The sequence below is a fragment of the Podarcis bocagei genome (genome assembly GCF_964188305.1).
Source record: "Podarcis bocagei genome assembly, contig: HAP1_SCAFFOLD_57, whole genome shotgun sequence".
NCBI classification, from domain to species: domain Eukaryota; kingdom Metazoa; phylum Chordata; class Lepidosauria; order Squamata; family Lacertidae; genus Podarcis; species Podarcis bocagei.
The window spans coordinates 413505-438410 of NW_027670331.1; the positions used below are offsets into that span (position 1 = coordinate 413505).

A 24906-nucleotide genomic window follows, 5' to 3' on the forward strand; every position below is an offset into this window, starting at 1 on the left:
CAAGAAATGCAAAAATAGTTTGTGTATCTGATGCATCAGGTGAAGTGGACTCTAGTCTCTGAAAATTTATATTATAATAAAATTTGTTCATCTTTAAGATGCCACAAAGCTTATTGCTGACTCTGAACAATGACTTACAGTACATCCTATACCTGGGGGCCGGATGCAGCCCAACTGCCTTCTCAATCCAGCCTGTGGACGGTTAGGGAACCAGTATGTTTTTATATGAGTAGAATGTGTCCTTTTATTTAAAATACATCTCTGGGTTATTTGTGGGGCATAGGAATTCATTCATTTATTTGTTTTTTCAAAATATAGTCTGGCCCACCACATGGTCTGAGGGACGGTGGATCGGCTCACAGCTGAAAAAGGTTGCTGACCCTTGTCCTATACAGATACCACAATGGTTGAAGTCAGAATCTTTCCTGATATGAACCTAACTAGTTGAGCCCTCCATGTGCCACCTCTGAGGGACATTTTGAAAAAGCTGACAAGGGATTTATGAAACCCTTCCCCAGTGAGGCCTGCCAATGTCACCAGGTGAAAATCTCCCTCTGTTCCAAAGCATGCAATGGCATGTGATGGTGCTTTGATTTGTTTTTTTAGTTGTTCATGCTGCCAGTTTTTACTTTGCTTATAGGGTATTGTCAGAGCTGCTTCCAGATCCTAGCTCACAAAGGATCACGCTAGCCAGCGATCATTAAGTAAAAGTCTTTATTGAATTACAGTTTCCATTCTCAAGCTGCTGCGTGCAACTCTACGTCTAGTGGCTAGATCGGCGAAGCTCCGTCTGAGTCTCCGCCCCTTGTGCACCAACTTAATATCCTAGCCCTGCTCCACCTTTTCCGCCTGACTGTTCTCCTCTGGGTCCCTCTGCCCTCCGGGGTCTCTTCCTTCCTGGATTCTTCTGACGCCGACCCCCCGGACCCTCCTGTCTCCTTGCGCCGGGCTTTAGGACCTGGCTCTCTTTCAGGGCTGCCTACTGCGTCACTTTCCTGTGCATTTGAACTTGGCGCGCGCGCCCAACCTTCCACTTTCCGTCTGACCGTTTCTTCGCTCCCCGATGGAGGTGTGGCCACTCCTGACTCATGCCCTCCCTCCTGTTGTGAGCTGCCAGCGCTTGCTCCCTGGCTCCCTTCCTCTTCCCTGCTCTCTGGCGGTGACGCTGGTCCCGATTTCCAACTGCTCTCCTCTGAGTCCCCTCTGGCTCTATCTTCCTGGGGTGCCCCCCTAGACTCCCCCCTTGCCCTGGCCACTGGTGCTCCTTTCTGTGAATCTTCTGATTCACTGGAAAGGCTCGGAGATCTCGGGTCGTCGTCATCACTCATCTTTTCTTCTGCCTCCTCCCCTTCGCTCTCTGTTTCCTCCCTTGCTCTTGCCTCTGCTCCTGAACCCCTGACATATGTTGCCTCCCTCAAGCTGCTGCAGCACCTTGGCGCGAAGTTCGTCTCCCGGCACGTAGATGGCCCCTTTACGGATGAGCAATCCATCTCTCAGCTGGAACCCGTCGGTCGCTGCCGTGCCCCTTTGCACCTCTGCCATCTTTGCTTGCGCAAAGGAGTCATCCTGCAACGCTCGTCGCACCGCCTCCAGGTCCACGGTTGCCGCGGCGCACGCCCACACTGTTGGTGCGAAGATGTGCATGGCGGCCGCTGGCGTTGCGTCCTCCAGATACTGTGGCTTACGGGAGAGAGCGTCCGCCATGATGTTGGTGTCCCCCGGGACATACTCTATTCGGAAGTCGAAGTTCGCAAAGAACTCAGCCCAACGTATCTGCCTCTGGTTCAGGAACTGTGCCGTGCGCCAGTGCTCCAGATTCTTGTGGTCCGTGCAAACCTGCACCATGTGCTTGGCGCCCATCAGGAAGTGCCTCCAGGCTTTGAACGCTGCATGAATGGCCAGCAACTCCCTGTCCCAGATGGTGTAGTTCTGCTCGGACTTGCTGAGCTTCCTGGAGTAAAACGCTCCCGGCCGCCAAACCCCCTGCGGGTCTTTCTGCAGCAGGACTGCCCCCACGGCTCTGTCCGAGGCGTCTGTCTCGACCCTCATCGGCCTGCTGGGATCGACATGCAGCAGCTGCTCTTCCGACGCGAAGAGACGCTTGAGTGCCTGAAAGGACTGCTCCGCCTGCTCTGTCCAGATGAACCTCTTTTTCTTGGAGCTAAGCGTGTCCGTGATGGCCGCTGTCTGCAGAGCGAAGCCTTTGATAAACTTGCGATAGAAGTTCGCAAAGCCGACAAACCGTTGGACCTCCTTCCGGTTGCGTGGGCTTTTCCAATCCAACACCGCTCGCACCTTGGCGCTGTCCATGGCGAGCCCCTTGTCAGACAACTTGTAGCCCAGAAAATCCACCTCAGTCACGTCGAATTGGCACTTCTCCAGCTTGGCGTAGAGCCTATGCTGCTTTAGCCTGCTCAGCACTTCCTTGACGTGTCTGTCATGCTCCTGCTGCGATTCCGAAAAGATCAGGATATCATCTAAGAAACAGACGCACGTCTTGTAGAGAAGTACCGCCAGCACGTGATGCATGAATGCTTGAAAAACGTGGGAGCCATTTTGCAATCCAAAAGGCATAACTCTATATTCGTAGGTGCCCAGTGGCGTGAACATGGCTGTCTTCCACTCATCTCCTTCCCGCATGCGAATGAGGTTGTACGCCCCTCGCAGGTCTAACTTGGTGAACACGCTGCCCTTCCGTACCTTAGCGAGGAGGTCGTCGATCCGGGGCATGGGGAAGTCCGATGGCTTGGTCACACTGTTTAAGATGCGATAGTCCACTACAAGTCTTTTTTGGGGCGTGTCCCGCTTCTTAACAAAGAATACAGGACTGCCCCCCGCTGCCTTGGACTCCCGGATGAAACCGTGCTCCAAATTATGATCTATGAACTCCTTGAGTTCTTGCAGTTCGTCCTCAGACATGGAATACAGCTTCCCTTTAGGCAGCGCCGCCCCCGGCAGCAGGTCAATTTTGCAGTCATATGGTCTGTGAGGGGGTAGCCTGTCTGCCTCCTTCTCGCAGAAAACCTCCAAAAATTCTGCGTACTTGTGGGGAATCGCTTGCAGCGTGCCTAGCAGCAGCTGTGTCTCCTCTTCCTCTCCTTCCTGCCGGGGCACGATGCAGTGTTCAGCACAAAAGGAAGAGCCGAAGGTCAGCTGCCTCTGGTACCACGCCAGCGTTGGGCTGTGCTTGTCCAGCCAACTCATGCCCAATACAATGGGCGTGTCCGATAGTTGAGTGACGTTGAAGCTGATGATTTCCTTGTGATTCCCAAGTCGCATCACCATTGGTGGTGTCTGCTTCACCACTTGCCCCCCGAGCAGCTCCCTGCCATCCACCGTGACAACCTGCAGGGGCAGCGTGGCCGGCAGCAACTGTATAGCGTGCCGGTCGACAAAGTCTTGCCCTATAAAGTCCGCATTGCTTCCTGAGTCAATGGTGATTGGCACGTCCATGGTGATTCCATTGGGCAGCTGGAGCGATGCGGTGAGCCTCACTACTGGTTTGGGCGGGAGGGGGTTCACGGGCTGTAAAATCTCTGGGGACTGCTTCACTGACACATCTGGCTGGGCCCCAGTGCCTCTTCCTCCAGCCAGACTGCGTCGTTTCCCTGCTGTGGTTCTCCGTGCTGCGTTGCTGCAGTTACCATTGCTGAGGCTGCAGTGTGCTTGCGGAGCCTCCGGGGACACTCTTTCGCCATATGCCCTGGCTCCTCGCAGATGTAACACTTCCTGTTCCCTCTAGGAGGCTTCGCCGTAACTGTTGTCGGTGCTAGGGCTCTGGCTGCTGACTGAGCCCTTGCACTTCCAACCTCCATAGGTTCTGTCCCTCCTCCAGACGGAGGCGTGGATTGCGCACGCGCTGCTTCTCTGGGAAGGAGGAGCCCCTGGCTGGTTCACGCCCTCCACGCCCTTCGTCCCTGCTCCACGGACGTTCTTCCAGCCGCACCCCCACCGCCAGCGCCCTCTGAACGATCTCCTGCGTGGTCCGGGGTCTCTCCCCCCTCGCAATTTCATCTTTAACAGAGCCGTGCAATCCCTCCCAAAACAGGTCTCTTACAGGGGCCGAATCTCTGTCCCATTCCAGGGCACTGACCAAAGCGAAAAAGCGGGCATGGTACTGCCTTACGCTGGCCCTCCCTTGCTTCAGTCCATGTATCTGCTGCCGAGCAAGATCCACGTCAATGCTTGATAAAAAACATCCATCCATCGCTTTAATAAAGGCATCCGCATTTTGGAGCGCCGGATCATTATCCCTCCACAAATTGCGCAGCCATGCTTTAGCATCCCCATGCAAATGGGACATGATGAATCCCACTTTCTCTTGCTCATCTCTAAAGTCTTTATTCAGCAGTTGCAGTGCGCACATTACGTCTGCTCTAAAATTGGGGTACTGTTGCAGGTTCCCATCGAAGTGAGAGACCAGACCGCCTGTTCGTCTCGCCAACCCAATTCCCTCCTGTCTGGGTGTCAGTTGCCCTTGCTTCGTAACCATGTCCAACCTGACCTGGAGATCCCTGCAGGCGGCAGCTGCCTCCTCCTCTCTCTTCCTGGATGCGAGAGCCTCGGCATTCAGTTGTGACACTGCTTCTCTGAGTTCCGCTATCTGCTGCTCAGCCGTCATGTCGGCTGCCGTTCGTGAGCTCGCTAGTAGGCACCTGCTTCTCTCCTCTCCTCGAGGCTGTAGATGCCCACAATTAGGAGACGGAGCTTACTGTCAGAGCTGCTTCCAGATCCTAGCTCACAGAGGATCACGCTAGCCAGCGATCATTAAGTAAAAGTCTTTATTGAATTACAGTTTCCATTCTCAAGCTGCTGCGTGCAACTCTACGTCTAGTGGCTAGATCGGCGAAGCTCCGTCTGAGTCTCCGCCCCTTGTGCACCAACTTAATATCCTAGCCCTGCTCCACCTTTTCCGCCTGACTGTTCTCCTCTGGGTCCCTCTGCCCCCCGGGGTCTCTTCCTTCCTGGATTCTTCTGACGCCGACCCCCCGGACCCTCCTGTCTCCTTGCGCCGGGCTTTAGGACCTGGCTCTCTTTCAGGGCTGCCTACTGCGTCACTTTCCTGTGCATTTGAACTTGGTGCGCGCGCCCAACCTTCCACTTTCCGTCTGACCGTTTCTTCGCTCCCCGATGGAGGTGTGGCCACTCCTGACTCATGCCCTCCCTCCTGTTGTGAGCTGCCAGCGCTTGCTCCCTGGCTCCCTTCCTCTTCCCTGCTCTCTGGCGGTGACGCTGGTCCCGATTTCCAACTGCTCTCCTCTGAGTCCCCTCTGGCTCTATCTTCCTGGGGTGCCCCCCTAGACTCCCCCCTTGCCCTGGCCACTGGTGCTCCTTTCTGTGAATCTTCTGATTCACTGGAAAGGCTCGGAGATCTCGGGTCGTCGTCATCACTCATCTTTTCTTCTGCCTCCTCCCCTTCGCTCTCTGTTTCCTCCCTTGCTCTTGCCTCTGCTCCTGAACCCCTGACAGGTATGTACTTTTAGTATTCTATGGATTCATGCTGATTTCTCCTTGGTTTTATATCTTGGTAAGTTGGGCCATTTTTGAGAAGGAGACTCCAAAATTTAATAAATAACAATAAAAAACAATAAATTTTACCTAGAAAAAAGTACCACTATGTTCAAATTAGGCTTACCCTGTATTAAATGTGCAACCACAAAAGCACATGGTCTCATAGCCCAGGTTTTACCATCCACCCCACTGGCTATCAAATAGTCCTTCATTAAAGGTACATTTTAAGATAATTCTGTGGCTGCTTTAAGTGTCTACACAAACCCATCCAGCACAAGCTACTCTCCCGGAGACTGGAACCACCCACCACGGAAACCAGGATCAGGATACCAATGACACTTTGACTCAAAATGTCTAATGACTCCTCCCAGTGGTGAACAGCACTGAGGACAAGATTGTGCTCTATGACATCATAAGACTGAAGCAATCTCCTAATACTGTTCTCTGGACACAGCTGTGCAAGCAGGAGTGGAAAAACTGTGAAAGAGTGGTGCTCTTAATAGCCCACAGAGCCAGTCCAGGAGTCATGACCAGGATATCGGGGTCAATGCTATCAAAAGTTGCTGAGAGATCCAGAACCAGAGTCCCACTCTTCCCATTCCAGTCTCAGTACAAGGGTGACCAAGGCTTACCAAGGTATAGTCCTCAAATTGTGCATGCACCCAGACTGGAATTGATCCATATCCGCTTAGTTATTTGTTCTGTCCTACATTTCATGCATTTCAAGGGCTTTATATATTTGCATTTTTTAAATATTGTCATAAAGTTAATGTGTGGGGGGGGGAGGGTGTTGTTGGATCAACTCTATTGATTTGTCTGCTGTTTGCGGGGGTGGGGGTGGTTAGGACATTGTCTTGTTGTGGCACATGTGTGATAAAGGCTACACCAGGGTGAAGGCGTCCTTCTTTGCTTGTCCCTGTGCAAGTTTGAGTTAGCTGCTTTACTCTTTGTGTTGTCACAATCAATGCAGTGGCATCCACAACAATACAGCACTTAATGGGGATAGGCACAATTGTTGTTGCCCTCTAAGGTAAATTCTGAAACCCAGTTTAGTTTCACTACACATCTTGCCCCAGATCTTAAATTCCAAGCATTGTTGTGGCAGGGTAACCAGGCAGAAGTGTGGATAAACTCATAAAATCAGAGTCCATTCAATTTATTCCCTAAGAAATGGCAGCCTGGTCACCAGGGTCACCCTGAAGAAATCTGGACAGCTAGACAAGCAAAAATAGAATTTTAAAAGGTAACTTGCTCATATGTCTTAAAAAGAATGGGTTCTTTTTAGATTGTGTGAAAATGAATGGAACATGGACTAATAGAAATAGAATTAAATGCATTCAGGTATAACTTGGAGCACTTACCATCACAAAGGAGTAGCCTATCCACAGTGATCTCCATCCTTCTGGACATGGTGGAATTTGAATTGTTTGACTGTGAACTGCCATCACCATTGCAGAAGCTTCACATACAGCACACCTGAGAAAAGTATAATGCAAAGTTGAAAAAATACATATAGATTGAATACCCTCCAGTCCTCCCTTTTACTGCATTATTCATCACAACAGCTCCCTGCCTTGGAGGCATTGCCAACCAGGCCTGGGAGCACAGGGCTTTAGCTGACTCCAGCTACAAAGGCTGAGGCAGCAGAACAAACGATTGAGTTGGTGTATTGTTTAGGGCAGGATGGTCCAGCATGTGGCCCATGGGTGATGACCCTCCCTCCTGCTAATTCCCCAAAGATGGTGAAACTTCTGCTCACCAATGACTCTAGCATGGGCAAGACCTGCTTGCACTTCCGCTTCAGTGAGGATGTCTTCAACACCACCTTCATCTCCACCACTGGTGAGGCGAGGCTCAGGGTGGTGGCCTTGACCTCCTCCTGAGGGATGCTTCTTCAGGCAGATGCCTCTGATGGAGAGGCAGAAGGTGGCATTCCTCACCCCCCCCCCTTGAGCACATCCAGCTGGGATGAGGGGGCCATGAGAGGGCAAGTCGAGTTTCAATTTCCCTATTTCTTGCCCCACTATCTTGTCCCTCGGACCAATTTTTGGTTTTGGATTTTAAAGGGGGAGGGGTGTTGTTCATGTGACATTCTTTCTTTCCTCTGACTTCACCTCTTTCCTCTGACTTTACCTCCACCCCCCCCATCATGTTGTGTTTGGGGAAAAATGGGCAGGGTGGAGTTACATTTGGGAGGGGCCACCAAGGCATTTACCCAGAGCAGGGGGCATGAGAGGGGGCACAAGTTTTTAGCCCATGATGTGGGTCTCTTCTCTTCCCCTCCTCTCCTGCTTTCCTTCATGGCTTTGGTGCGCTCACACATCTACCCCCCCCCCCGCCCAATTCGTTCATTAGGCACATATGTTGCCTCCCTCAAATGTCATCTTGGCCCCTAATTGGGGTGAGGGAGGGTGGAATTTGCCTTTTTTATAAACCCAAAATTTTCATATGTTGCAACCTTTCCATTTTCTTTCATATTTTCCAGCTCCATTGGTGGTGGTGTATGCATTGGTGTGCATACATCTGTTTGTGTACTGAATTTGTTTAATAAATAAATATATTAAATCTATGAACAGTGCATTTAATTATATATATTATTGTGTATATTAAATAATATTAACTATATTGCCAACACTTTATGATATGGACTCCCTGGTCCTGAATGGGGTAACTGTGCCCCTGGTCCTGAATGGGGTAACTGTGCGCAGTCTGGGAGTCATTTTGGACTCACAGCTGTCCATGCAGGCGCAGGTCAATTCTGTATCCAGGGCAGCTGTCTACCAGCTCCATCTGGTACACAGGCCCTGCCTGCCTGCGGACTGTCTCGCTAGAGTGGTGCATGCTCTGCGTGGGGCTCTACGTGGGGCTACCTTTGAAGGTGACCCAGAAACTACAACTAATTCAGAATGCGGCAGCTAGACTGGTGACTGGGGGTGGCCACCGAGACTACCGGTCCTGAAATACTTACATTGGCTCCCAGTACATTTCTGAGCACAATTCAAAGTGTTGAAAGTCCTTGAAAGCCCTAAATGGCCTCAGACCAGTAAACCTAAAGGAGTGTCTCCACCTCCATCATTCAGCCTGGACACTGAGGTCCAGCTCCCAGGGCCTTCTGGCAGCTCCCTCACTGTGAGAAGTTACAGGTAACCAGGCAGAGGGCCTTCTCAATAATGGCACCCACCCTGTGGAACTCCCTCCCATCAGATATCAAGGAAATAAACAACTATCTGACTTTTAGAAGACACCTGAAGGCATCCCTGTTTAGGGAAGTTTTTAATGTTTGATGTTTTATTGTATTTTTAATATTTTGTTGAAAGTCGCTGAAAGTGGTTGGGGAAACCCAGCCAGATGGGTGGGTTATAAATAAGGATAAGGATAAGGATAAGGATAACAACAACAACAAGTCCAGACTCAGAGGCAGAAGCAGAAGCAGAGGCTGGAGAGGAAGGGGGGGGCAAGAAACAGGGATGGCAGGCAGGCTGCAAGGGGGTCTCCCCCTCCTGCTGTGACCAGCTCATCTCCCAGGACTAGAAGAGGTATGAAGAGGGCAGAGCAGAAACAGCAGTGTCAACGAAGTCTCAGATTGCTTGGGAAGGACCCAGGGGAAGAGGAGACTTAGGCAACTGTGGGAAGATGGGGACCTTCAGTCCTCACAACTGCCTCATGGAGGTGTTTCTTTGAATAAAGAGTTAACTTCACTGACACCATGTGAGTTAATACTGATCTGCTTTTGGCCCCTGCCTCTGATACCCGAGTTAGCCAGAAGCTCACATAGGATTGGGGGGGGGGTTGCGGAGAGAAGCTGCCCGTGTCCTTTCATCCTACTGCGCTGAGCATACTGGGGGAAATATAGTGTGCTCCACCAGTGGACTGGAGGAAGAAAGTTCCCCCTCAGGGTTGCAAGGCTATGATAGGATTCCTGGCTGACAACTCTACTCTGCTCCACCTGTCTTGTCCTTATTTTTCTATCCCTCTCTGAGCAACAATCCACCTGCCATCCACATTTCCTCAGCCTGAACATCTGGATAGCGAGGGAGCTCCTTTCAACTGCTCTAGAATACATTTCTCAAATTGTGTTGCAATGTCTGGAGAAATGCAAAATCTTCATACAGGAATTTGTAAATATAAAATTTCTCAATGCTTACCGACTGATGAAAGGCCTGATATTGTCTCCTGTAATAGGAGCCATACTCATTGGCATTGGCTCAGGGGTAGATAACCAGTAAGAATAATCATTTCTTGAGGCAAAATTGCATACACTGTTAATGTTGCAGAACAGGAAAGGCATTGTGCTGAATTTACGTAGACAGCTCCCAGCTGTGCCTAAAATAGCAAAAAATAAAGGACTGATTTTTCTACAAAAAATGGTTTTCTACGAAACCAAAGCAATTTATACAAGGCTAGAGAACTATGGTCAGGATTCAGCTAATGAGCCCTATAAGGACTGCGAAAGGATTTCTGCATAGACATGGATCTTTCCTCTCCATGTCACTCTGAAATTGCAGGGAGAACCCGCAGAACAGCACACAGGCGGAGAAGAGGGAAGGTTGGGGATTGTGGGCTAAAATGCCATTCCTAAAAACTGATGAAAAAATGCTTGGGCTTTTGAAGCATCAAACAGCTGGGCACAGCTGCTCTGCTTGTGAGGTCTGGGCTTAAGGTGGCTGTTCACAGGTGGACCCTGCCTGTTCACTCCAGCAAGTGGCAAAATGCCCTTCAGAGCCACATGAAAATGTCTTCAGTTGTCCAATAGATTTACAATTATTATGAAGTTTTAATTTTGGTTAAAGAAAAGAAAATAATTTTAGGTTTTCACCTTTTCCAAGTTATTCTTTAAAATAATGAACTAAAATGTTACAATCTGTGAATCTACGCAGTACAGTGGGGGATGAACAAGTACAGGAAGAATGCAGGTTCAAGTGACAGGTTAAGACTTCCCAAAACAGCCCAGGATCCCATTTATCAAGACTGGCTTTTTGAGGCAGAAAGGAGCTTAATGGCACCTTTTAGATGCTGCAGCAGTTGACAAAACTAAATTGTCCACTACAGTTTTACTTGATTTAGGGAAGGCAATTGCGACAAAGGTGTCTTTCTCTAATGTAATATGCTCATTTGACTCAATTTGTTTTGTGCTCTCTTACCCAAGTCCTGACCATGGGCCCGTTCGTTTCCTTGTACATAAAGCAAAGAATACCCGTGGAACATCAGTCTTGTTCCAGATGGGCATGTTGGCTCCTCTGTGCTTTGGCTGTGCCTGGTCACAAGGAAACCGTGAGCTACAGAGGGACTCCCTGGTGGACCCATTGGCCCTGGCATGCCTTCAGGACCAGGTGGGCCAGGAAAGCCTCTAGGACCTGCAAGATAAAAATTGTATATCTAAGATAGTCCACTGACAGTGAATTCGTTTGCACCTCACACACAGCCAAGCCATGGCTGAGCATGGAAACAATGGGACAAATTTAAAAGTAAACATACATGGATTGGCATTGTTTGTGTTACACAGCAGTAAATCTAAACACACTTACCTGGGAATAAGTACCACTGGGACTCACTTCTGAATAATGTGCCTTTAAATAATAAATCAAGAATTGCTCTTGACTTACTGAAGCCTCTATTAAACTCCTTAGGACTTGGCACTGGACTACATACAGAACATAGCAACCCAGAAAGATGGGTGGGGTATAAATAATAAAATTATTATTAATTATTATTATTATTATTATTAGCAATGGAAGAAGATTGGACTTGCCTGGAGGACCAGCAGGACCAGTTTCTCCTTTCTGACCTGGCATTCCATCAAATCCCGGAGTGCCTGGGAGACCAGTCACACCCACAGGTCCCGTTACACCTGTTGAAATAAGGATGTGTCATTACAGTGGATTTATGGAGTCACTATCATTTGAAATTCCCAGTAGTGATGTATGGAAGTGAGAGCTGGACCATAAAGAAGGCTGATGGCCGAAGAATGGATGCTTTTGAATTATGGTGCTGGAGGAGACTCTTGAGAGTCCCATGGACTGCAAAAAGATCAAACGTATCCATTCTTAAGGAAATCAGCCCTGAGTGCTCACTGGAAGGACAGATCCTGAAGCTGAGGCTCCAAGACTTTGGCCACCTCATGAGAAGAGAAGGCTCCCTGGAAAAGACCCTGATGTTGGGAAAGATGGAGGGCACAAGGAGAAGGGGACGACAGAGGTCGAGATGGTTGGACAGTGTTCTTGAAGCTACCAGCATGAGTCTGACCAAACTGCAGGAGGCAGTGGAAGACAGGAATGCCTGGCGTGCTCTGGTCCATGGGGTCACGAAGAGTCAGACACGACTAAACAACAACAAATCATTTGAAATAAGATGTACAATGGGCAAATCAGTATTCTAAACACCTGGGGAGCAGCTTCCAAGGGTGTGCAGGGAATCACTACATCAGTAGTGGGATCTGGATTGAGCCAGTGGAGTGGATACTTATCTCCTCTACCCACCATGGGCCTGTTTTCACCCACATCCTATTTTCACTTCTTTATATACTTTGTGGTACTAAAAAGGTAAAGGACCCCTGGATGGTCAAAGGTGTGGGGTGTAGCACTCATCTTGCTTCAGGCCGAGGGAGCCAGCGTTTGTCCACAGACAGCTTTCTGGGTTATGTGGCCAGAAGGACTAAACCGCTTCAAGTGCTGTTTACCTGCCCCAATGCAGCGGTACCTATTTATCTACTTGCACTGGTGTGCTTTCGAACTGCTAGGTCCCCGTTGCGTGGATTTGAACTGCTGACATACCGATCAGCAGGTACAAGAGGCTCAGTGGTTTAGACCACAGTGCCATTCACCATTGTGGGGCTGGCTAGAGTGGGCATGTGGTGTGAGATGGAAGGAGGCAACACTGAGCTGGGATGTGGGAAAAGGGAAATGGAAGCAGAGACATGGCAACTGTACAAAGACCCCTAAATGGAACCCCTTCTCCGCCCAGTAAATGCCTATTTTTCCCTGGCCCAGCCCTATTTCAGGTTGTAGTGTGTGGGATAAGAAAACTGTAGAATACCCACTCCCTCCAACTCTCATCTGCTGCAGCTACCAAACTTCCACCATCACTTCCTGGGGCCCCACCACTGGCAACCACTGAGCAAATGAGCTTCTCTCTCTTTCTGCAATCATCTTTACTGATTTCTTTAAAAAACAAACATTCATGAAATCACTTTGTAACTTCTTTGTAAATTTTCCTGTAACTAAACATGTGATTCTAAAACGTAAGAAAATAAAATGTGTACTTCATCTGATTCATTTGTACTCCATTTACACCCTTCTTACTTGAGTCCTTTATTTTACTTACCGTATTTTGCGCCCCATAGGACGCTCCGGCCCATAGGACGCACCTAGTTTTTTTGGGGGGAAATAAAGAAAAAAAATTTTATCCCCCCCCCCAGGTGCGGGGCTGGAAGAACCAGGTCGGGGAACAGTGGGAAGGCACGCTCTGCCTCCCCGCTGTCCCCCGAGCTTGTGGGGTTGGCGATGGGGAGAAGTGCGCTGATCCCGGGACTGCAGGCAGCTCTGCGCAACCCTCGGAGCCGGTCTCCCGAGGGTTGCGCTTCCTGAAGCCTGGAGAGCGAGAGGGGTCGGTGTGCACAGACCCCTCTCGCTCTCTAGGCTTCAGCGAAAGCCTGCATTTGCCCCATAGGACGCACACACATTTCCCCTTCATTTTTGGAGGGGAAAAAGTGCGTCCTATAGGGTGAAAAATACGGTAGTTGAATGCCACTCATAACACATCTATATATTTGGTAATCTAATTTTTCCACTGTATTTTAGTATTTTTCCTTACAGGAGTTATTCTAAACCAGTCAAAAAAAATCTCTCCATACTGTTTAAATATATTCCAATCATTTTTGAATTTTTGCTTCAGGTTAAGAACTTTTCTTCAGGATAAGAACAGAAATCAGGTTCCAGTGGCACGGCAGCAGGAGGCCCCATTAGCTAAAGTTCAGGTTAAGAACAGTTTCAGGTTAAGAATGGACCTCCGGAATGAATTAAGTACTTAACCCGAGGTACCACTGTATTTCCAAATTTCTTTTTATCTCTTTCCAGATTGGTATGTAATTATCTTTGTACAAATTTATATTTTAACTGTTATCCATATGCCTAAATGCGTGATTTTCTTGGTGATCATAAGGCCTATAAACTGTTGTAATTCTCTTTTAGTTAAAAATGTTTTTAACTAACATTTTGGTTTTATCTTTATTTAATTTTAAGCCTGTGACTGACCCAAATTTGTTTATCTTCTCTAAACTGTTGGCATACTTTCTCTTGGGTTTTCTGTTGTTATCAACATCATCATTATCATCATAGACTTTTATTGTGCTAGCCATAGGCCATGGCATCATTCAGAAAAATAACAACAAAAGCAAAAACAGCAATAACCATAAAAATAATCAGGTACCACACATACGATATAAACCATGGTCACAACTACTAAGATTATTTGTTGCATAAAATAGGATAGTTGAATTCTCTAGTAAAATATGCCAAATTAAATATCCGAATCCCCTTTGCAGATGACCGTTATTTTATCTAGTTCTTTCCTCCTGATCTTCTTAGCTGCCAACGCATAGAGTGCTACTTTATAAGTTACAAAGTCATCAGCATCGCTCAGCAGCCATTTCACCCTTTCCCCCCTATTCAAATGAGTTCCATTCGGAAACAAGGGTTTTATGAATCGGTCTCTTGGGTATATATATAATGGGCACTGCAATAAATAGTGGCACAGGTCCTCCACACAGGGTTGCCCACAGAGACAAAGTCTCTCTTCATAATGTACTTTGCCGTAGCGTCCACCCAACACTGCCGAGGGCATCAATTGGAATCGTAATTCTGTGAAAGCGATTCTAAGCACGGCAAGTGGGAGCTTTGACAGGTAACAGGCCTGGGTATGCTCCGTTTTAATAAGTGGGAACCATGGTGAGCTCTTGGTAGAAGCCATCATGGTTAGATCCCTTTCTGCAGAGGACCTAAAGAGACAATCTCTTATGTGCCTCTTAAGACACCTGAAAATCTTGTAATTGATTGGGACAAGAGGCGTTGGATACCATCCTTCCAACATTGGTTCTGTTTCTGTTCTGTGTGTGACATAGCGGGGAATCTCTCCTCCAAAGAAATTGAAGTCTTTTCACATAATTTAAGCACAGGTAATCAATTCTAGCCTGTATTGTTGTCACGTCAGTTTCAATGCTGACGTGAAGAAGAGCAGCTGGAGTCCCGTTGAGGAGCGAGAGCACTTTCCTGAGGAATTTGTTCTGCCATACAATAGAATTTCATTAATGCCCCACAAGCTTTCTGCACTTTGAGTTTCATAGCCTCGATGTGCCCCTTTCCATGATAGTGTCTCAGTGAAAAGAATTCCCAGATATCTGATATAATTCTTCCGTGTCCATTTCAGTCTACTCACTAAAATGTCTGCAAAGATTTCATAATCATTGTTAAGTAATGAGATGTGTCCGTAATTTTTAACAGCTGATGGCCCTGTTCCCTTTGGAATCAGGGTAGGCTTCCTCCCATGATTCTGGCAGCTTTCCTGTATTTAATATGTTATTTACATCTTAAAGATGTTATCTTTAAATGGTAATGACAATAATTCTTCTACTTTTTTATAATATTTGGCTGGCAATCTTTCTGGACCTGGACCTACTTTCATCTTTTCATTGCCTGCTGGATTTCTATCATGCTGATTGGAGCCGCTTCCGCTTTTGAAATCTTCCAGAGTTTATTTTGGTTTAAGAACTTGTCCATTTTTTCTTGATTTTCTTTGTAGAGTTCCCTGAAATATGCCAGGAAGCTGTTACTTATCTTTTTTGGTTCCTCAATTATTTCTCCATTCATAATCAATTTATTAATAATTTTTTCACATTGTTTCTTCTTTAATTGCCATGCCAGCAGCCTACCAGGGAGCAACTGAGCTTCTCTGCTGCAAATGAAATCTCAGCACCTGTCCCTAGAATAGTTCCATTCTGGTGCAAGTGCAGAAAGCCATAGAAATACCCTAGAAAGTGATAAAGACTGTCCTTCCTCTGTAGAAAGTGGGGCAATAGGTTAACCAGAAATATGTATCTTATTGAAAAAGGCTTGTGCCTTTCTCCAGACACACTGCAGCCCTCATGGAAATGGACAAAATGCATGTCTCATTGGAAGGATGCATCCGAGCCCAGGCACCATGTGTCTCACTCTTCTGGACAGCCTCAACTGATTTCCAACATCAGCTTTGCTGTGACTCACCTGATTTGGCCTCACAAACCTATGAATTCTAGAAGAACTAAAAAGCCTCTCACCTTGTTGGCCTTTTGGGCCTGGAGGACCAGGAAATCCCTTGGGGCCTACTGGGCCTACAGGGCCAGGCTCACCTGGCTCACCTTTCAAGAGCTGGAAGGGGCCTGGAGGACCTGGTGGGCCTGGAAAACCTGTCAAAGATAATTACATTGTGTCAATATTATATGTTGAGGGGATTACAAACAAAGGTGCTAATTGGAGAGGCCCCTTAGGATCATGTTATATATTTGAAATTCTGCTGATTTCATTAAAAATTATATTTCTGCTCCTTGATATCAAAATAATCAAATGTGCTGAGCATACCCAGTCCCAATGAAGACACATGTTTGGAGTTTAGCTCTATGTTGACAAAGCACTCCATTATGTCAGCTCCCAAAGTACAAGGGATATAAGCACCACTCCTGCTAATTAGCTAGCTAGGCTGCAACATGGACAGTTGGAGCAACAGCGCAACCACACCCCTTCCAGTTTACTTAAACACTCTCATCTGACACAGGTTATGCAAGCAACTAGCAATTTATCCTGTGCAGTAGCTCCAGATGCTCATGTCGTTCTTGGACATAGTGGAGGAAGGTACAAGGAAAACTCTAATGGCCAATTCTCTGGGACTGTGCCTCCCTGCAACTCTTCCCTCACCCCCTCTTCCTCCATCTCCGAGTGCCTAGACACTCCCCCCTGCTTCATGGGTGGCACACAACCCCACAAATCACTGGCCTGGATCATTCTCCTGCCCCCACCTCTTCTGCCCACCCCTCAGACACCAGCCTGTCCTTGACATCAAACCTGAAGATAAAATGGACAAAGCTATGACATACCTTTAGCTCCGGGAAACCCTTGGTCACCTTGTTCTCCTTTGAGTCCAGGAACGCCTGAAGAACCTTTTGGACCTGGATAGAAATTAAACTTCAGTATAGGTAACTCTTCTGCTTATTTATCTACTAATTCTAAACCACACTTCCTACATACCAAATACTTGAACTATTTTATACTTTCTACTTGAGTACAATCATGGAATCTTAGAACTGTAGAGTTGGAAGGGACCTCAAGGTTAATCTAGTCCAACTGCCTGCAATGCAGGAATCTCAACTAGAGTGGTGCCTCGCAAGACGAAAAGAATCCGTTCTGTGATTCTCTTCGTCTAGCGGTTTTTTCGTCTTGCGAAGCAAGCCCATTGACAGATTAGCGGATTAGCGCTATTAGCGGCTTTTAGTGGCTTATCTGCTGATCGGATCAGCTGATAAGCGGCTTAGTGGCTTAGAAAAAGGGGGGGAACCCAGCAGGAACTCGCAAGACATTGTCATCTTGCGAAGCAAGCCCATAGGAGATTCGTTTTGCGAAGCACCTCCAAAACGGAAAACCCTTTCATCTAGCGGGTTTTCCGTCTTGCGAGGCATTCGTCTTGCGGGGCACCGCTGTACATTGCATCCATGACAGATGGCCATCCAACCTCTTCTTAGAAACTGTCAGTGAAGGAGAGTCCACCACCTTCCAAGGGAGTTAGAATGAAAATCTATTTCCTCTTTATTGTCACTCTAAATCAGAAGACCATGTAGTTACTGATGGCCATTATATCGTCCTTCATACCTTGAGGGCCTGGAATTCCAGAAGGCCCCATGTCACCTTTTGGGCCAGCAGCTCCTGGAAAGCCAGCATTGCCCTGCAGAAGAGAAAACAGCCCTCAGATATGCCTTTGGAGACAAGTGACACACAGATGTGTGGACAATTTCTAAAACTGCAACAAGTCAAGCAGTCAACACGTATCTCCTGAAATTGAATAGACAAGTAAGTTATGCATAAAAAAGGATCTGCTACATGGCACAAGACTCCAAGTTCTGCATATGAAATAAGTGGGTAACACACGTAGAACGAGGTGGGAATTGTGGGAAATAGCAGTCAAACATAACTACGTAAGCAGTTTGACATCGATGAGAGTGATGTGAAGCTCCTGTTCCTGTTCCTAACTCTACTCCCAAGCTATTCATGGTTAAAAATATTTGTGAACAGGAGCAAAAAGCTCTACAGGAAAAGACGGATTGTGAAAAAAGCGAAGTATTTGGGAATTGAAATAACAATGAAAAATATTAACCTTTTTGACAACAAATGCAAAAAAATTGGAGAGAAATTAAAAAAAGATTTTAAGATTTGGAATAGATTAAAATTGTCATTTTGGGGAAGAATTTCAATAATCAAAATGAACGTTCTCCCCAAAATGTTCTATCTCTTCAATATGATCCCGATTATGAGTAATATGTTTTGATGAATGGAGAAAAGATCAATACAAATTGTTAATGGATAAAAGAGAAAGATTTAAAATTATATTATGAGATTTAAAATTATATTATGTATTGTTAAAAATAAATAAATAAATTGCAATGTAAAATTTATGACTTATTACTAGAGTGGGACTTGAAAGATGAAGTAGTAAAGGAGGTAGTGGTCAAATGGGCACAGGACATCAGCCATACAATTTACCTAGAACAGTGGGAGAGGCTTTGGCAAGTGGATACCAGATTTACCGCCTGCTATAGCATTAAAGAGAACTTTATGAAAATGTTCTTTAGGTGGTATCTGACACCATCAAAACTTGCAAAGATTTATAAATTAAAGTCCAATCTGTATTGGAAATGCGATAAAGTCGAAGGGACAATGATTCATGTTCAATGGAGATGTAAAAAGATTAAGAATTTTTGGGGTATTATACTTGAAAAAGATGCTCCAAATCCCCATAGAAAACAAAGCAGAGGCGTATTTATTAGGTCTACTGTATTAGGGAAGGACATCCAACAGGAAATGAAAACAATTTTTCTATACGCTACGGCAGCTGCCAGAATAGTTCTTACTAGTAAATGGAAAGGTGAGACAATACCCACAAAAGAAGATTGGATATGTAAATTAAATGGATTTATAGAATTGGCAAAGCTAAAAGCAGCCATAAGGCTCTAGACAAATAAAAAATGGCAGAATGGCAATGTTTCAAGGAGTATATGGAAAAACACTGCTCTAAAAAGAATACTGTATATTGATATGCATGGATTAAGTATAAGCGAGAATAAAAACTAGAAATGGTTATAAGATGTATTATCCAAAGAATGCAATAATATTCAAATTTGAACCAAAGGAAGTCAAGTCTTGGTGGAGGAAAGTGTGTGTGTGTAGGGTTTATGTTTGTAGTGTAGGGTGTATATGTATTTTCTTTTGGTCGATTTTGTATCAGTATTTGTTTATTTCATTTTCGAAGAGGTTTTTGTTGCTAGACTCTTCTCCATGAGAGAGGATGTGAAGCTGCTTCTCTTCCTGTTCCTAACTCTATCCTTGTCCAGATAGGGGCACAGCTGGGCCATGAGCTGAAGCTGATGGCAGGCACTCGGCACCACTGTGGCCACCTGTGCCTCAAGTGACAGCAGAGGATCCAGGAATACTCCCAAACGATGTACCTGCTCCTTCAGAAGGAGTGTAATCCCCTCAAGAGCAGGTCACCTCCCAGCCTTCTGGTCTGGGGGAACCACCCACCAACAGTGCCTCAGTCTTATCTGGATGGAGTGAAGTTTGTTGGCTCTCATCCAGTCCATTACCGAGGCAAGATATCAGCCCAGCACTTCCACTGCTTCACCTGCAGTGGATTAACTTGGTATCAACTTTTAAATCGCCTGAGATGTCATATTACAAAAGAAAAATATTGTAGTAGTTCTTATCTCTTTTTTACAGCAGAAGAATGCACAGAGCATTGTGCTTTCAGACAATGGAGTGCTGGCCTGGTTTTGAGTGATGGTGTTTTCTATCTGAAGTGGGTGAAATTGTCTATATTTCCCATGTTACATTCATTTCTTTTAGGTCCTGTTTCCAATCCTCTTCCTTCCATGCAATGTTCAAATTAAGGAGAGTCAGGATGTTCACCCTGTCACTTTTAGATGTCGCCTTACGCTGTATTTTGTCCACCTTCACTATTAGAGTGAAGTATGTCTCATGTATAAGGGACGCGGGTGGCGCTGTGGGTAAAAGCCTCAGCGCCTAGGGCTTGCCGATCGAAAGGTCGGCGGTTTGAATCCCCGCGGCGGGGTGCACTCCCGCTGCTCGGTCCCAGCGCCTGCCAACCTAGCAGTTCGAAAGCACCCCCGGGTGCAAGTAGTTAAATAGGGACCGCTTACCAGCGGGAAGGTAAACGGCGTTCCGTGTGCTGCGCTGGCTCGCCAGATGCAGCTTTGTCACGCTGGCCACGTGACCCGGAAGTGTCTCCGGACAGCGCTGGCCCACGGCCTATAGAGTGAGATGGGCGCACAAACCCCAGAGTCTGTCAAGACTGGCCCGTAACGGGCAGGGGTACCTTTACCTTTACCTTTATGTCTCATGTATACTTAATACTAACATCACGAATGAGAGCAGTAGCAGGCTTATAGGCCTTCTGGCATCTTAATGTTTCCATGCTTGAGGTCTTGCAGAAACAATTCATATTCTACCTGCCCTTTAGTGCACAATGTGAGATTCTCTTTAACAGCAAAGTTGTTGAAAACAATAATCATGTAAAAAAAGAAGCAGCAATATCATGTCATTGGGAGGAGGGTTCTTTTGGGCAGTGGCTTAGATTCCTGTGGGCCAAGCTTATTAATTTCCACCTCTGGTGTTAACTTAGCTCACCATTTTAGAAAAACATCAATTAGACCTTTTTGCTCCCCGCTCTCGTTCAATTAGACTGTGAATCCAAATATTATTTTGGTGTCCAGAGTTTTCCTGATACCCAAGTTTGCTAATAAAGCTCCTTGATGGTTAGTTAAATCCTTAATTCCATCTGGATTGTGAGATCAATTCGGCCCAACCATGAATGCGAACCCCTGCTCCAAGTTTTCAATTTTTGTCTAATCTCTCGGATCATTGGACCAAAATTAAGCTTTTCCAAATTTTGAAGGTTCCTGGGGATAATAACTCCTAAATATTTAAAATATTTCTGACAAAGTTTTATTCCAGTGGAGTGCTGAAGTTGTAGTTGTACTTCAGGTGGCATATGAATGCATAGCAGGTCTGATTAGCTATAAAGGTAAAGGTAAAGGTACCCTTGCCCGTACGGGCCAGTCTTGCCAGACTCTAGGGTTGTGCGCTCATCTCACTCTATAGGCCGTGGGCCAGCGCTGTCCGCAGACACTTCCGGGTCACGTGGCCAGCGTGACGAAGCTGCTCCGGCGAACCGGCACCAGAGCAGCACACGGAACGCCGTTTACCTTCCCACTGGTAAGCGGTCCCTATTTATCTACTTGCACCCAGGGGTGCTTTCGAACTGCTAGGTTGGCAGGCGCTGGGACCGAACGACGGGAGCGCACCCCGCCGCGGGAATTCGAACTGCCAACCATGCGATCGGCAAGTCCTAGGCGCTGAGGTTTTACCCACAGCGCCACCCGCATCCCCTTGATTAGCTATAGTTAACACAAAAACCAGAGACCTTTCCGTAAGCACCAAGAATTTTCATTACTGCAGGGAGATTTGTTCTAGGGTGAGACAGCATCAAGGCTACGTCATCTGTGAACATGTTCACCAGAGGACTCTGCCCATTAATTTGTATTCCAGACACCTCAGGGTCTCCCCTAAGTGCTAGAGCCAAGGGCTCCGTGGCCAGGGAAAAAGCAGGGGCGACAATGGGCAGACCTGCTTTGCGCCCCGGCCCATCAATATAGGCTCTGAATGTATACCATTTATCAAAATATTTGCGGTACAATCCTGATACAAGGTAGTCAGCAGTGCAGTGAATGAGGCTCCCATGCCAAAACCGCGCAAGGTTTCAAAAAGAAAATTCCGTTCAAGACGGTCAAATGCCTTCATTGCATCCAATGTAAGGATGGCTGTCGGTGCCAGTTGGTTTGATGTCCAGTATATTGCATTGAGGATCCTCCTAATTGGGGTAGTTATTGACCTTTCCTAATAAAATCTGTCTGATCCGAATGTACAGTGGTACCTCGGGATGCGAACGGGATCCGTTCCGGAGCCCTGTTCGCATCCTGAACAGAACATAAGACACAACTGCGCGTCTGAACGGGTTGCGTTTTGCCGCTTCTGCGCATGCGTGTGATGTTATTTTGACCGTCTGCACATGCACGAGCAGCGAAACCGGGAAGTAACGCGCTCCGTTACGTCCGGGTCGCCGCGGAGTGTAACCCGAAAATACTTATCCTGAAGCATATTTATCCCGAGGTATGACTGTATATAATTCGGTACAATCATCGCTAACCTGTGTTTGTAAGTAATTTTAAATCAACATTTATTAATGAGATAGGCCTATAGGATTTGACTGACTCCAAGTCTTTATTTGGTTTTGGTAGCACTACGATGTGTGTGTTCTCCAAGTTCCAGGTATCAAGCCATGATCCTTTATATCTGTAAATAATTTCAGCAAGAATGGGGCCACAAGTTCAGAAAAGGTTTTATAAAAATAGCCAGTAAACCCGTCTGGTTCAGGTGCCTTAAATGGTTTTGTCTTTTTTATTATTAATATCTTTAATATTATCTAGCTAATATTTCCTTCAAGTGAAAAGGGTTGATTTAAGTAAGTTGCATGCTCTTCTGTTAATTTTGGAATGTTAACTGTGGCCAAAAATTCCTGAATGGTGTTTAGTGATGGTGTTTCAGAAGTGTATAAGGTCTTATAGAATGCATGAAAGGCTTAGTTAATTTTAAGTTTATCATGTGTTATTTCACCTTTGCCTGTTTTTATTGAGTGGAATGTTCTGTTTAACTTACATTTCTTTAGTTGGTTTGCCAAGATTGTTGAGTTTTTTATTATTAAATTCATAGTACTGTAGATTTAAATATTGAAGGGATGTTATTATTTTTGGTATTTCTAACATGCCTAACTCTTTCATTTTTTGAATTAATTTGCGATATACCACATGTTATTTTATGTTTTTCTTCTAATTCTTTTATTTCTTTTTCTAATTGGATATGAATATTTGATTTTCTTATTTTGATTCTACTCTTCTCACTGATAAATGTTCCTTTAATTACTGCTTTGAAGGTATCCCAAATTAAAGCTGGGTTATATAATCCTGCATCATTGATCTTAAAAAATTCTGGTATCTCTTTTTGCAACTGTTCGAATATCAATTGATCTTGTAGTAGCCATGGGTCAAGTCTCCATACTGGGTTCCTTGGGTATCCTCCTTCTCTCAGCAGTTCAGCAATAACCATAGCATGGTCAGAGACTTCTCCTGCTTTGATCTCTGAGAAGTGGATCCGATGGATCCATCCCTCTGCCAATAAATAATCAATTCTAGAGTACCCTATGTTCCGGCGTACAAAACAGCTTTTTATCCCTGGGAAATCACCCCAAACGTCGGGGGTCATCTTATACCCCGGGTATACATATTGGGAAGGAGGAGAGGGAGCCGGTGAGCAGAGGCGCCGCTTCTGCTGTCGCTCCTCCTCCCTCCCCACAGAAGGGGATGTGGAAAGTCCTTCCAAGCGCGGCGCTCACCCGCCTGCCCGCCAAACGCCTCGCCTCGGGCTGCTGCTGCTGCTACGGCAGAGGCAGCGGAGGGGTGCACGCTCTGCCCCTGGCGGCACTCAAACTCTATAACTCTAAAACACTAAATTGAACAGCAAAAGTTGGGTGTCCTCTTATATGCCCAGTCGCCTAATACGCCAGAATCCACGGTAGTTTGTATGGCAATTACTACAGTGAGTATAGTCCCTTAAATCAGAGTTTGCCATTCCCTGGATATCATATAAATTGATTTTTTTAAAGAATTCTATACAGAAGGGTTTTTGTTGATGGGGAACCTCTATTGACCTTTTTTTCCTGACCTGAACAATTTCTGTCAAAATATGCATTTAGGACTAAATTGAAATCTCCCCCCAGGATTGTTTGACTTTTTTTAAAAAAATCCAGTTCAGTCAATGTTTTTTCCAAAAATTCTTCCTGTTGGTTGTTTGGTGCATAAGGATTAGCTATAGTCAGCCATTGGTCTTGAAATGTGCCCCTGATAAACAAGTAACATCCATCAGGATCACTAGGAGGGGTTTGTTCAGGTTTAAATTCTGATTTATCCGCAACCCATGTTGTTACCCCATGAGCCTTAGATGTTTCCTGAGAGGCAAACCACTGTCCCCCAGAGAAGGGGAGGGGAGACGTACTCATTGTAGCCCCCCTCCTCTGGTGAGTCTCCTGGACCAGAATCAAGTCCGGTCTCCCTTTTCCTTCCAAACCCGTCTCCTTTGTATGGGTGACCCTAGTCCATTAACATTCCATGTGATTATTTTTAAATGATCCATACTTGCTCCAGGATGATTAGTACATTATAGGAGCGCATGGAAAACATTATATCTAACTGAAGGAAGGTGAGGACAGGTGACCTCACCTAGGCCCGAAGTCAGCCCCCACCAAAGCAGGCTCAAAGCTTCTCAAAGCTTTTCAAAAACATTTTCTCAGCAGCTAAGCATCAGAAACATTCCGCTTGCTGTAACTAAAAAGATTGCAACAAGGTAGAGAACAGAGCCCATTGTCTTCTCAGGCCTTTCTCAGAACCACATTGCAACTTGCTTTCTCTCCGGGAACCATGCCAAAGCCAAGAATGAAACAACGGGAACACACTGAAAACCCCATCAACCCCCTTTCCTGCCAAGAGTCCACAATAGTCCCAAGACAGCTTTCTGTACATGCTCAGGAACCTCAACATGGGGCAGGACTCTGGAAGAAGGAGGAGAAAGGAGGAGGGAACTGGAAAGGGGAATATATGCTTGTGCAAATGACTGTGAATTTCTTGCATGCTTTTTGTGACTTATCACACTTGCTCCTTCTACCAGTTCATGGATGGTAGAAATAAAAGCCTTTTCTCCGAAACTATTCCTTGAGTGTCTGTTGACTCCCACTTCCCTTTCCCAGGCGCAATATTTTTCCCACCCGAGGGCAAAGCCTCATAAGGCTACATAACAAACCCCAAACTTCCCCTCCCCCCCTTCCCCTCCCACCTACAACAAGAAAACTCCGTCCTACTGTTGGAACCATTGTGGTATCCACAGAGTAGTAAATTCTACTCTTTCAGTAGTATTAACAATAGGGGATGACCAAAATCACTGCTTCCCCCCCCTCCCAGGAGCATTCTATGATAGTAAA

The 24906-nt window shown here is 46.2% G+C and overlaps 1 protein-coding gene across 1 annotated transcript in view; it reads right to left on the reverse strand.

The window, feature by feature from the left end:
- Positions 1 to 24906, reverse strand: part of LOC308579500 (uncharacterized protein) — a gene marked incomplete at its 5' end in the record, with an annotated part of 38932 nt that overhangs the window by 2251 nt on the left and 11775 nt on the right. Inside the window, 7 exon segments of the mRNA XM_081214054.1 lie at positions 6873 to 6987; positions 9657 to 9834; positions 10653 to 10865; positions 11261 to 11359; positions 15818 to 15946; positions 16631 to 16702; positions 17400 to 17472. Of these exon segments, the coding sequence (XP_081070180.1) occupies positions 6873 to 6987; positions 9657 to 9834; positions 10653 to 10865; positions 11261 to 11359; positions 15818 to 15946; positions 16631 to 16702; positions 17400 to 17472 (879 nt within the window).